The 13,675-nt window shown below is 40.4% G+C and overlaps 1 protein-coding gene across 2 annotated transcripts in view; it reads left to right on the top strand.

The window, feature by feature from the left end:
• The first annotated feature begins 5,552 nt into the window (after positions 1-5,552).
• PDE3A (phosphodiesterase 3A) overlaps positions 5,553-13,675 on the top strand; it is a 323,656-nt gene continuing 315,533 nt past the window's right edge. The window contains exon 1 of one of the 2 annotated variants that reach the window (XM_040488739.1): positions 5,553-6,551. In XM_040488739.1, coding sequence (XP_040344673.1) covers positions 5,592-6,551 — 960 coding nt within the window. In that variant the 5' untranslated portion in view covers positions 5,553-5,591. The remainder of the gene's footprint in view (positions 6,552-13,675) is intronic. The other variant, XM_040488738.1, reaches the window with a different exon arrangement.

The raw sequence follows: 13,675 nt of genomic DNA, 5'->3' as shown, positions 1-13,675 counted from the left end.
CAAAACAGTGATTTTTTAAAAGCAACTTTCTATTAAAAAAGTGATGCTCCATGATTCTGCTTATCAGTCCATTCTGGGCAGCAAATCTTCCAGGCAAGATTTTGAGGGATCTGTCCACTTGAGCAATTAGTTGTATAAACATATGAAGATTATCTTTAACTTAGACTTTGACAGAGATACCGGTTTCTTTTATTTGTGCATCTATTATTCGTTGACTTTCTTCATTCATCAAGTATTTATTCAGCAAGTATGCACAGAACTACTACCATGTTCCGAGCACTATTAGGGTCATCGGTACTACCCAGCAAACAAGCCAAAGATGTCCATGGCCTTTGTTAACAGGGCACTTACACCCTAGTGAAAGGAGATGTAGGATAAACAAGACAACAAATAAATGAGCAAGACTATAGCTAAGTGCTATAAATAGACTGCAACAGGGTAGTGTGGTAATAAATGAAAAAAATGTGTGTACACAAGGAGACCCAAGACTTTTTCATATTTGGGAAAAAGCTTTTCTAAAAAGGTAACATTTCAGGGGCGCCTGGGTGGCTCAGTCCGTTGAGCTTCCGACTTCGGCTCAGGTCATGATCTCTCGCGGTCTGTGAGTTCGAGCCCTGCGTCGGGCTCTGTGCTGACAACTCAGAGCCTGGAGCCTGCTTCGGATTCTGTGTCCCTCTCTCTCTGCCCCTCCCCCACTCATGCTCTGTCTCTCTCTGTCTCAGAAATAAATAAACCTTAAAAAAAATTAAAAAAGGTAACATTTCAGACGAGAACTGATGGAGCAGAAGGAGGCAGCTGTGTGAAGTTCTGTAAATGCGAAGGTCATGAGCAAGATTTTCAATTTGACCTGCTAAAGAATGGAAAGACGGCTTGAGGAGCAGGAGACGAACCCATCAGAAACCACTATTCAGGTGAGGCTATTACATTTTTTAAATATAATTTCTTTTAATGTTTATTTATTTTTGAGAGAGACAGAGTGTGAGTGGGGGAGGAGCAGAGAGAGAGGCAGACACAGAATCTAAAGCAAGCTCCAGGCCCTGAGCTGTCAGCACAGAGCCTGATGCGGGGCTCGAACTCATGAACTGTGAGATCATGACCTGAGGTGAAGTTAGATGCTTAACTGAGTGAGCCACCCAGGCTCCCCGAGACTATTGAATTTTAAATTAATTAAAATAAAATATAAAAACTCAGTTCCTCGGTGGCACTATGTTTCAAGTTCTCAACAGCCATATGTGACTAGTTGCCACCATACTTGACAGTGCAGAGTATATCTGCATCATTGAAGAATGTTCCGATGGACAGTGTGGCACTAGTGAAGTAGGAGAATTGGAATAGGGCAGGTCACAGAGAGTGGTTTGCAAAGATCATGAAGGTCCCTGTAGGTGGCCATGAGAACTGCAAGTTCAGTGGAAAGCCTCTGGATGGTTTTAAGCAGGGAGTGACATCATCTGACTTGCATTTTAAAACTCTCATTCTGACTACTGTGTGGAAAATGGTAGGAGAGCAAGACCAGTGAGAAAGTTATTGCAATGTCCTGGACAGGGATGATGATGGGTCTTTGGTTGGTTATTGTAAGAGGGAGGGTGAAAAATTGATGGACTCACGATCTATTTTAGAGGTGGAATCAAAAGGACTTGCTAATAGATTGGAAGTAAAATAAGGTAAATAAAAGAAGGAATTGAGGGCAGTGCCCTCTTTTGGGACCTGAGCAGTTAGGCTCAAGCCTTTTCGCTCAGGTGCTTAAGCTTTTTCCTATGGTAGGAGGACTGAGGAGAAATAGTTTGGGGTGGTGGGGATTGATGGAGGATGGCAGGGAGGGAGTTGGAAGTCAGGAATTTTGTTTTGGATGCATTGTATTTTAGATACCCATTTGATATATATGCATAGAGGTCAGGGAGGTAGTAGGGAATGAATAAACCCCTGCTATAGAGTATAAACTTTTAAAATTTAACAGAATTCCCTTAAGCATAACTATATTTGGCAAATGATATGCAACCGGGCTGATTTCTAGATCCTCTTCACAAAGCACTAATGAAAACACGGTTGCTAGATTTAGCTAAGTGGAGAGCTTTACCAAATGGATTTTTCCTTTCCATTTTCCATACTCTACTTTTCCGTGGGTGCCTTTTTCTTATCCTTTGGCTGTGTTGTCACGTTCTGAATTGGGATTCATCGCTATCTGTAGAAAATAGGCAGTTTTATATCTGGGTGATTATTCAGTGTCCACTTTATGTACTGGGTCTCACTTCACTTAATATATTCTGCCCAAAGTTTGTCACTTTTTCAGTATAGTGTTGTAGCTTTCTGCATCTCTCTAGTAAGAGTATTTGTTATTTTCATTCATCTGCTTCCAGGTTTGGGATGATAATGAAGGTAAAGGGGTGAGGGAATCCACCTTATTTCCCCTGGGTGGGACACATAACTTTCTGGGTGTGATTTTCATTGAGAATGGGGAGAAGCCCAGATGCCAGGACATTGCCTCTGTAATACCATGGAATACCTCAAGGATGTCAGTTTAACATTTAGATCTAGTATTTTTGTGTTGGTGCATTAACAAATGTCATTCTTATTTTTTCTATTACAGTTTCTTAGAATGTCGACATTCCATCTCTCATAAATTCAATTTTTATGATGATTATTTTCTAAAGAACTGAGATAATTGTGGGGGTGGGAAAGAGAGAAAAGTGAAATATTCTAAAATTCCCCTCACTATGCCTTTCTTTCTAACCTTGATACATGCCATATTTTTCATTTTAATATGCTGTTTCTGATCACCATTGGATATTAGCATGATTTTCCATTCAAGGTTTTTTACTCTGAAGTGTTCCAGGTAGGCTCTGGCATATGAATCATATCTCTAAAAAGGAAACTCAGAAAAGTATGTGTGCATGCTAGGGGGCTCATTTGTCTTTGGCAAAGACATTGTTGCTTCTGTTTCCTTAATTATCAAACAGATGGTGCCCACTGCCATTGACTAGCTGCCCAACTTGTTCTCCACGTGATAGTATAGTTCTGGACATCTGATGGAGAGTTGTATCATCATAGCTCCTCGTATCCATTTATATCATAAATTAATATTAATACCTGCCTCTAAGGAGAGCAGGCTGTTTCCCGTAAAGCTAAGTTTAAGACTTCAGCCATCTTCTCCCCCCTACCTCTATGAATTAATTTTATCTCAAGTATCTCCTTTGGCTTTTCTTTATATTACTTCATCTCTACACACAAAATACAGTGGCATATTGAACCAATTATCCAAATACTCCAGGCTAACAACACACTTTAACCTGGAATGTCAAGATAATTAAGACAAAATTGATTATTAATATTAGTGGAGGCAAATGACATCTAAGGTAGCCATATTCAACACGAACAAGAGTGGATGATCATATTCTTATGTTCTAAATGTAAAAAGAAACTAGCTCCCAACACTGATGGATTTTAAAGGCCCACTGGGTGGATATTGAATGATTTTTCATAATCTGCCTAAAAAGTTAGTTTTAAATTTTTTCTTTAGTTTCTCAAAGACTACATTCCTACAGTATATGAAGCATGCATCCTGTAAACATTCATAATGAGGGTCCTGATTTTTTCTCACAAGCATTCTTTATGGTAGACATATTATTTCACAACCATAGTGAGTCTTCTCAGAGCTCTCCTGCTGTTAACCTACCTGGACTCACTTCTCCCTTGAGATTTCTTTTAATTCCTTTTAGGCTTCTTAATTTGGTAAACCTTCTTGAGGCTGGGGTCACTTAATCTCCATGTATTTACCACCCACCATCAACAGCTGTTGCCTAATACGCTCATACCCTGGATTTTTCAAATAACAATTTGGAAAAAACAAGCAAAAAACCCCGCCCCCAACTCTTATTTCCCAATTTAATAATGCTGTTATGGGGTGCCTGGGTGGCTCAATGGGTTAAGCCTCCGACTTTGGCTCAGGTCATGCTCTCACGGTTCATGGGTTCAAGCCCCACATTGGGCTCTGTGCTGACAGCTCAGAGCCTGGAGCCTGCTTCGGATTCTGTCTCCCTCTCTCTATGCCTCTCCCCTGCCCACGTTCTGTCTCTCTCTCTCTCTCTCTCTCTCTCTCTCTCAAGAATAAATAAACATTAGAAAAAAATTGAAAAATAATAATGCTGGTACTGTCTTGGTAACTTTTTGAGATTTTCCATCATTTGTAATAATAGGAAAGGCTTGGGTTCTGTTTAAAACAGACCTTCCAGCAGGAGCAGCCAGAGCATTACAATGCCACCTGAAATTGGTTTGCTGTTGTAACTGACTTGAGAACTAAGCATCTTTGAATCACTGACAGTAGATGTGGCTTGTCATCAGGAGGTAGCATGTTAGTTTCCACTGCCTGACAAGTAGGCAAGAACAATCCTTTTTTCCTAGCGTCCTAGGAAGCTCGGCCTGAGGGCCAGCCGCAGAAACCCGCAACCCCTGGCTTCAGTAAGCTGGGCGGTGGTAGACCAGCCTCAGCAACCCTTTCTCCAACGTGCTCAAGTGCGTGCGGGACCCGCTCAGGAGAATGCCGCAAAGCGCTGAAAGCAGCGCCTCCTCCGGGGGAGGAGGCGGGAACTCGGCTGGGAAAGCTTTCCTAGGGAGTTGCCTTAAAGAAAGCAGCAAGCAAGCTGAGTCGCTGATCACTCCAGTTGCCCGCTTTTTTAATACAGTTTTAACCAGTCGTCTAAACTCGTTTCCCTTTTGCAAAACTGCAAATCACCACCTACATCGCACCAAAAAGAAGGGGAGAAAAAAAAAAAGAAGTAAATCTCGTTCTCCCTTCTCACCCTCCCTTCCTCTCACCCTCCCTTCCTCTCCAGCTCGCTCGCTCTCCCTCCCTCCCTTCTTGCCGCTGCCGCTAGCCTCTCGGACTGTGTCTCTTTCCGACGGGACTTAGCAACTTCTTGGTTATTTCTCAGCCCCCTTTCCTTTTTTTTTTTTTTTTTTTTTTTTTTTTTTTTTTTTTTGCCACCCTTTGCCATGGACTGGACCGACAGACGCAGGGGAGGCTTTGCTTTCTGCCCCGGGGAATGGCGGTTCGCTTCCTGGGGCCGTGCCGGGGAGGATCGGCCGAGGAGAAAGAAAGAGTGATAGAGAAAGAGCTGCAGGAAGGAAGAAAAGGGGCACCTCCAGACGCCGCGGGCCCGGCGCGTTGCAGCGCAACGCCGAGCGCCGAACGAGATGGCCCCGAGCTCGCCCCGCGCCTCCGGCTCCTCCAGAGGCTGCAGCCCCCGTGCGCGGGGCGCGTGGGGCAATTTTTAAAATCCTGAAGTAGGAAGAGACCCCGGAGGATAGAAATCGGGGGTGGGGGTGGAGCACAATTTTTAAGAGTTTTCCAAAGAGAGAAAAGGAGGAAGTCTGATCGTTTGTGTCTGTGCTAGCTTTTAACTTGAAGGCGTCTCCTTGGAGCATCCAGGATTCCCCAGGAGTTTACTGGGAAGCTGAAACTTGTAGTGGGGCTCGGGGGCCCGGGGAGAAGGAAGGATTCTGAGGGTGGGATTAGGGACAGGGTGCGTGCGTGCATGTGTGTGTGTCGGGGTGGGGGCGTCGGGGGGACCTTGGGGATTCCGTGAGGAGGGCACACAATGGCAGTGCCCCGAGAGGCCGCCCGAGTCCGAGACAAGCCAGGCCACGGTGGGGTGCATCCAGCCCCCGCCGCGGGCCGGGACTACCCCGCTCGCCCCGGCGCCGCACCGCCGCGGGACTCCGGCAGCCGCGGCCGCTGGAGAGACCTGGTGCTGCAGTCGCTCCGGCGCTCCCGGAAACTTTCCTCAGCGCTGTGCGCCGGCTCTCTGTCCTTTCTGCTGGCCCTGCTGGTGAGGCTGGTGCGCGGGGAGATCGGCCGGGACCCGGAGCAGAGTAAGGAGGTGGCGGCTGCGGCGGCGGAGGAAGCGGCCCTGGGAGCAGAAGGGGGCGTCTTCCCCGGGCTTCGGGGAGGTGCTCCCGGGGGCGGCGCGCCGCTCAGCCCCTGGCTGCAGCCCTCGGCGCTGCTCTTCAGTCTCCTGTGTGCCTTCTTCTGGATGGGCTTGTACCTCCTGCGCGCCGGGGTGCGCCTGCCTCTGGCCGTCTCACTGCTGGCAGCCTGCTGCGGGGGGGAAGCGCTCGTCCAGATTGGGCTGGGCGTCGGGGAGGATCACTTACTCTCGCTCCCGGCCGCGGGGGTGGTGCTCAGCTGCTTGGCCGCCGCGACATGGCTGGTGCTGAGGCTGAGGCTGGGCGTCCTCATGATCGCCTTGACTAGCGTGGTCAGGACCGTGTCCCTCATTTCCTTAGAGAGGTTCAAGGTCGCCTGGAGACCTTACCTGGCGTACTTGGCCGGCGTGCTGGGGCTCCTCCTGGCCAGGTACGTGGAGCAAATCTTGCCGCAGCCCGCGGGGGCGGCTCCGAGGGAGCATTTCGGGTCCCAGCTGATTGCTGGGACCAGGGAAGATATCCCAGTATTTAAGAGGAGGAGGCGGTCCAGTTCCGTGGTGTCCGCCGAGATGTCCGGCTGCAGCAGCAAGTCTCATCGGAGGACCTCCCTGCCCTGCATACCGAGGGAACAGGTAAGCGCTGGCAAGCTCTTCTCGCTCGCCTCTCGCCTCTCGGGAAGACTCGAAACGCTTGGGATTCGCCCCAAAGTGGAGGGAATCCCAGAACTGGGTACTAAAGCAAAGATAGCCTAGAAAAGTGCTCTAACTTCAGACCTAGTAGGAAAGTAGACACGTATTCTCGTCTCCCACAGTATTTTACAACCTGAACAACAGAAACAATAATAAGTAACAAAACTAGGTGGCGTTTGCAGGGTCTTCCACAGCTGGGTCAACTTTTTAGATGTGCTACACCTGGCGTTTGACTTCCCTCCACTTAAGTACTCTCGTAGCTTTACTAATGTAGCAGAAATCTTCCAGTGCAGCTTTTTAGCACTGGGTGATTTTTCAACACGTGGATCTTACTAGATTTTTAAAATACTTTTGATAAAGTTTCATCCAAAGTGACAAATGTTTATGGAAGTCAGTAAAAGCAAAGAATGCTTGAAGGTGAGGTGTTGATAAACGCTTTCTGACTTTGCGGTAAGTTTTCCTTGAAGAGGCTGCATCTGGTGGTGCCCAATTTGTTTTTAAATGTAACTTGGGGACATAGTTATTTATGTGCTAATGTGTTTTGTATCCTAATGATAAACTTCTATTTGGGGAACAATATGTCTGAACTGCGGAATTTGTCAAAGTCTTGAACTGAGCTCTTAGTGTCAACTAAAATAAAACATTTCTCTTGAGTGTGCGCTTAAGTGGATGTTTAGAAATTCAAATGCATTTATTCAGATTATACAGGAAATATTAATTCAGGAGAATAATTCTAAGATTGCTGGTGGTATAAATCTCTCAAAAAGAAAGAAGAGAATTATGAATGAAGTCCTAGAGGGGGGAAAAAAAGGTTAGTGAATTTTGGAGATGAATCTCCTTATCATTAAGGGATTTGAGACCATGGAATATAGTTGCTATAAAGGGCATAAAAGAACAAATCCCAATTTTAAATACAAATTGTTTCTGAAAAGGTATACATAAGTGTTTGCTTCTCTATTCCAAACAGATAATGACACTTAAGGGGGTGGGGGTTGTAGAGAGCTTATTATGTACACAGCAAGTGGAAATTTACACTTTTCCCATTTAAATTTATGCCTACCTATGGTCTTTTTAGGACAACTTTAGTGAGTGGGAGAATGTCATAATATATAGTAAGCTTTTCTTTTTAGGTTATTCTGTGTAGAATCATGTAGATTCTAAGACCTAGCAGTCACCATATGGTGTGGTGGCTAGTTTGTTTTTGAAATGGAGTTGATTACACAGAATGCAGTTGTTTGACAGTATTTGGCAGAATGGATGACAGCATCATAGTCTCTGTGTTTATTTTAAAACAAATGTACTTATTTAGCTTTTTGTTTAGATAAAGCAAATATTTCTTGGGTATAAGCTTACTCTAAGAGTGAAGTTAAAAACAGGCCACTGACTGATACTTAGTTTTGGTAGAAATTTGGAAATCACCAGAATAAAATAAGCCATCTATTTAAAGGTAAACCAATTAGGGGGAAAACACAGTTCAGTTTCTTTTCAAAGTGTCAGGAGAGAATGTTTTTTAAATGAAAACACCGCTAGTTTAATTACAGTTGGAACACTTTTCTTTGACTTGAAGGGGAATGTGATATGATCATTGCAAAATTGAACCATACTTTGTAAGGCAAATCTGTGATTTAATCACAAATAGCTTGACCACAAATTAATATCACTTAACCTCTTACATTTCTGAAATTCCGTACAACATTTAGAAGTTAAGGAGCTCCAAGTGGATTTAATGTAAAGGTGTTTAGGTGAGTTAACTAGCAGTGTTAATTATCCTACAGATAATTCTTGGTTTTCTCTGATTTGAATTGATAAATGGAAAATTCAAATAATGTGCAGACTTACAAGAAAACAACTTAGCATTGCATTTTTAAATGTTTTGCTGATTAATGCTGTTGAAAATGCACGTTTATAATCTACTTTGGCCATTTTTTCTGGTTCCTGTTTTTTTTTTTTAAGACTGTTTATGAAGAATGTTCTCAAGTGAGAGAGACTAGATCTCTTATGGTTGATGGAAAAAACAAGGTTACATTTAGTAGAAGTTTAGATCCTTGAAGTTTTAATGAGGGTACTGGTTAGTGTGTGCGTATTACTTAAGACTAGTTTTCATATACGGCTCATTAAAGTTGTTGCTGAGTAGAATTGGGGGGGGTGGGTGGGAACTAACATGGAATAGTCTCTTACAAGATAGGGCAATATCTCATACGTTAGTCTAACTGTGTGAAAAGTTCAGGAGCTATATAATAAAAGGCTTATCTGTTTTATCATAAGGAAACAAACTTCTGGTTAAGAGTGCAAAGTGTACACTGTCATCTGCATACTTTATGAAGTCAAGAATCAAAATACTTGTAAAGCACATATATGACCCTGCCCTGAATGCTACCTTTATGAAAGAATGTCTGTTCTCAACTCAAGATGATAGGCAACAAGTGAATTTTAAATGGAGGCGTAAGGACATAAAGCCCAGAAAGGCTGGCAGAGAATTTACTTGGACCTTGCTCGTTGCGAGGTTTAAAGGTGAGAGAATTTCAGCCTTTTCTTCTCTGTATGAATGGTAGTGGCCGCTTGCTTGCGAACTACCTCTTTTCAATGACTCGATTCTAAAAGGTCAAGGAGAATGGATGATAAAAATTCTCGTAAGACAAACTAACTGACAGAGATATTTTCCTCTCTTTTCCCCCTTCCTTCCTGAACCATAGCTAAGTCTACTGATTGGATATTACACATGGGATTAGTTTTGCAGTGTGGATGATGAAGATGGCTTTAAGCGAAGGAAGGAGAAATAGGGCTAGTCCTCAGTCACAGAATTAATCTGATACTGGGTCTGTCTGTGAATGCAAGTGGAGGTATCTTGACTCTTCGTAAAGAAAAGTTTGTAATATTTGTGTGGCTTTTAGTTCAGTAGTATACTAGTCCAGTATCCTCAAGACTCAGGCTGATTTTGTAGATCAGTGTGTCAAACTGCACTTTTTTGGTTGGCACATGTGTGTCCATTATGGTATATGTATCTTTTCTAAGTGGGTGTTCGTTCACGTTCTAGAGCAGATATGTCTCTCTCAAGTTATCACTGCACTGTCTAAACACTGGACTATGCAAGATACTTAGAATTTCTTGAATTACTAGATATTTTGTATGATTAATGCTATTTTTCAATATAAAATTTTATGAAATTTTTACCATTTGGAAATTGTGTTTGAAGTGGTGTCTCCATTCTCTTTATAAGTCAAAGAACACCATTGGCTGGTCATTCCTCTCTAATTACTGTGACCACCTTGCACTTTGAATTTTGAAAGATTCCTAACCAGTGCTATTTTATTTTGGTTACATGTCAAGAATTTAGTATTTTTGCCTATGGCTTCACACAAAGTACACCCCAGGTATGTGTCTCTCTCTGTTCGTGTTATTTGGACCACTCATTGACAAAATTCTTTAGGATGGATACCGTATCCATCAGAAATGTACGGCTATATATTTATATTGTAGAATTAAAATTCAAAATATTCATTTCCCTAAAAACTCTTAAACATCTTTAGCAACAACAGATTTTTGTAGGAATGTAGTGGAGCCTGGTGGTTGGTTGTCAAAAGTAGAATCAAGTTTTTCATCATTGACGTAAGAAAGACATTTTGAAATGAAAAAGCAAGTAGCAACAATAAAACAAAAATATGAGAAATAGATATGCTTTTTGCTGGTAGACACAGATAGGCCTTGATACATCTTTTATATGGAAAAGTATAACTTCTGTTTATAGTGTGGCTATAAAAATACAGAATTATTTCTTTTGAAAATAAAGACTATATTGTCCTTTGAGTTCCTAATACATTTAAGTATAATACACTATATTCCTCAAACTGAATAAATTTCAGAAACAATCATAGGTTTTTAATTTTATAACATTTCAGTAGGATAACTCAGCTTATGGTGATACAAAGAACAATACTGATTATTTATTTATGACCTGCTGACAGAATTAAAATTAATTAATCTCAACTTCTGAAAATATTAAAAAAGAAAAACACAAGACTTTCTTATCCCTTGGGAAAGGTAAAGGGAAATAATTTTGTGTGTTTGTGGGGACAAAATTGTGATTTTTACTTTGTATATACAGATAAATTTAAAGCATACTGAAAAAACGGTTTTAACTGACAGAAATAGTCAGTGAATCTATATAAATTTACAGAGGTTGGAAGGAGTCAAACAGTAATTTTACTCTTTCTGTATTGAGTCTAAAGTGTAAAAAGTTAAAACTGTAGAACTGAAAGAAATGCTGTGTATGCTGGGCTGTCATGTTAATTAAATAAACAACCAGAACAGTGACTCTGTGTATGAAATACATTTTGAAAAGCCTGGGCAGGGGGTGCAGGCAGGCAGGGGTGAGTGACACTGGCATGAAAAAGCATTCATTGTATTTGTAGTGACATTTGTGTGAATTTGTTGTATTCTATTAGGAAATAAAATTCTGAGACTAATCTTTGCACGACTCTAGTTGAATAAAGGCTTTACTAAATTTAATTTCACTTCTCCTTTAAATAGAATTGAAATGGAATGTTTATGAACCTCAAAATTAGATTTCTATATGTTTTAAGATTTCAGTTAATATGGTTGGTGCCAGTAACATCCCAATAGAGTCTATGTAGATTAACACAAGTTTTCAATGATGCCTATCGAATGAATGAGTTTATTTTGGATTTAGGATAGGAGTTGTATTTTTCAGGAAACATTGTTGTGAGATGTAATCTCATGGATGTAGGAAGGCAATCAATGCAACTGTTGTAGCATGTGGTATCCTAAAGAGATTTTGACATGCAGACACAGTGCCTTTGCATAAGGCAAGTTTCTTTGGCTTTGTGAAATTATGTGTGACCCTACATGTTTGTGGTGAATTGTTTATTTAGTTGGTCTTCTGTCTCCTATCCCATCAAGTCTTCCTCCTCCTCCTCTTCTCTTGTGATATTTATAATTGTATCTTTGAAAAAACCCTCAAGATATGAGATTGAAAACCTAATTTATGTTTGCTTTCTACATTCATGTTTTTAATGAAGCTCTATTAAATAATTCATAATGAACCTTAGAAGGTTCAGGTATCTTCATATTCTTATATTTAAATTTGCTCGGTTAATATTCAAATGAATATTATTTTTTTGTATGGGAATTTAAATCCTCTTAGTAACTACTTATATATACTTTTACTGTTGGTAGTATTTTTTTAGAAGGATCTCCTACCTCCCCAATAAGGATTTTAGGGAATTGTCTTAACTTGGATCTAAGAATATAATGCTATTGTCAACATAAAATACACAGCTTACTGTCTGGAAGAAAAATATCTTGAAGATGTTGAATAACTTGTAGTTCAGAGAAAGATCTGTTGGATAAAAATTTTCAAAAATATTAGTCGGCTATATGTGTTCACCATAAATGTATACTACGGTTTTAAAAGAAGATGCTACATTTAGCGAATGTTATCCGTAAAGGTCTTTGGTCAGTGAACCTCTCGAATGTCATATCAGCACATTTTATATATTAGGCCTTGTGCGAAAAGCCATACAAATTATACACAGATATAATATAGTACTTGTCCCTCCAGAGCTTAAAGCCAGTTAGGGTAATGAGAGATCAACATAAGAAAAGGGGAAATCAGTAAAATAGCTAAATGACCTCTTAGATAATAGCTGAAAGAATGCATATAGGTTGAGCGTAGGTTTTACATCTAGATCCAGAACCATTCATCTCTTCTCTGAAATTTTATGCAAAACTTCATCTGTTCATTTTTCCGGGATAAAAGTCTATAGTTTCATAGATTTTCATAACTTCCTCATTACTGGTTAAACATAAATGTTTTTAGAATTTCAGCAACTATGCATTTTGAAGACAGAATTTTTTATTTGAAATGGAAGTTACATTACTATACCTTTATAGTACTTCTGAAATAAAGTTATTACAGGATTTAGGAAGTTACACTTCAATATAGTACAATGATTGTTTTCATATCCTGAGGTAGTTTATGGCCTTAAGTAATTTGTAGCAAGGAGATCTCAAAATGCTCAATTCTGTATAGTTTGTAGTTAAGAGACTAAAATTAGTCTGATTTTAGAAGAAAGGGAAAGTCAGCTAAATGTATGTAGTCAGACTGAGGCAAAATGTTGGTTTTTATCCATTTTTCTCTTGGGCCTGAATATGCTGCTTGGGGAAGAGTAGGAAAGGAGGCTGGTAAATTTAAGTATCATTTGTGAGTTGCACATGGAAAGAATTCTAAATTCTCATTCAGAATTTGAATAAAACCCATTGAATGGACAAATAACAACAGAAAACTTGAGCCCTTACAATGAATTTTCTGGTTATCAAAGTACCAGGTAGCCTCCGTAATGTATCATTCAGGACTTTGTCCCATGATTGAATATCAATTGCATTGCAAAGTCTAACTTTGTGGAGTCTTTATCTCATCAAAGAAGAGCATGCTCTGGTGGCTTGACTATTGAGTTTTGTTTTTATTTTAGTTTTTTATATCTATTTAAAAATGTTCAGGATTTCAAAATCCAAGGCAAAAAGTAATCTGCACATCAGTAAAGCATTTCTTTGTTAGCAAAAACAGCTGGTGGTTTTTGTTCACCTAAGTTATTTTGCATGGTTTCCTCAGGAATCCATTAAAATGTAAGTAAATAGGATGTAATATTAGAGGAGGTTGTGAAGAACATTGCCATTTATAAGGTGGAAAGCTAGTTGGGAAAAATCAGCAACTAAACAAGTTCAGCCTGTTTGATTTGATTAGAGCTGTCATTTGTTATCGAGGAATCTGAATGATCATTAAAGACTTTTAAATATAGCTAGTCCTGCTAAAATGGTAATAAAATTACTTAAATGTGTTCATGTTGTCATCCTGAGATAGTAATAAAATTACTATTGTGTACTTTTTTCTTTCATCCTAAGAAAGTTTCATCCTATGAATATAGATATAAAGAGCATATTATGTCTCTTGGTGTATATGTCCACATGGGTACATGTGTGCATGCCTGTGTGTGTGATTTTTTTCCTCTGCCAGGAAATTGCTTTGGTTGTACCAATTTAGTGGAGAAACA

This window comes from Herpailurus yagouaroundi, unplaced genomic scaffold (genome assembly GCF_014898765.1).
Source record: "Herpailurus yagouaroundi ecotype Mexico unplaced genomic scaffold, PumYag 166, whole genome shotgun sequence".
In the NCBI taxonomy this organism is placed as follows: domain Eukaryota; kingdom Metazoa; phylum Chordata; class Mammalia; order Carnivora; family Felidae; genus Herpailurus; species Herpailurus yagouaroundi.
The sequence above is the reverse complement of the archived record's forward strand: the minus strand, read 5'-3'. Positions and strand labels throughout refer to the sequence as shown.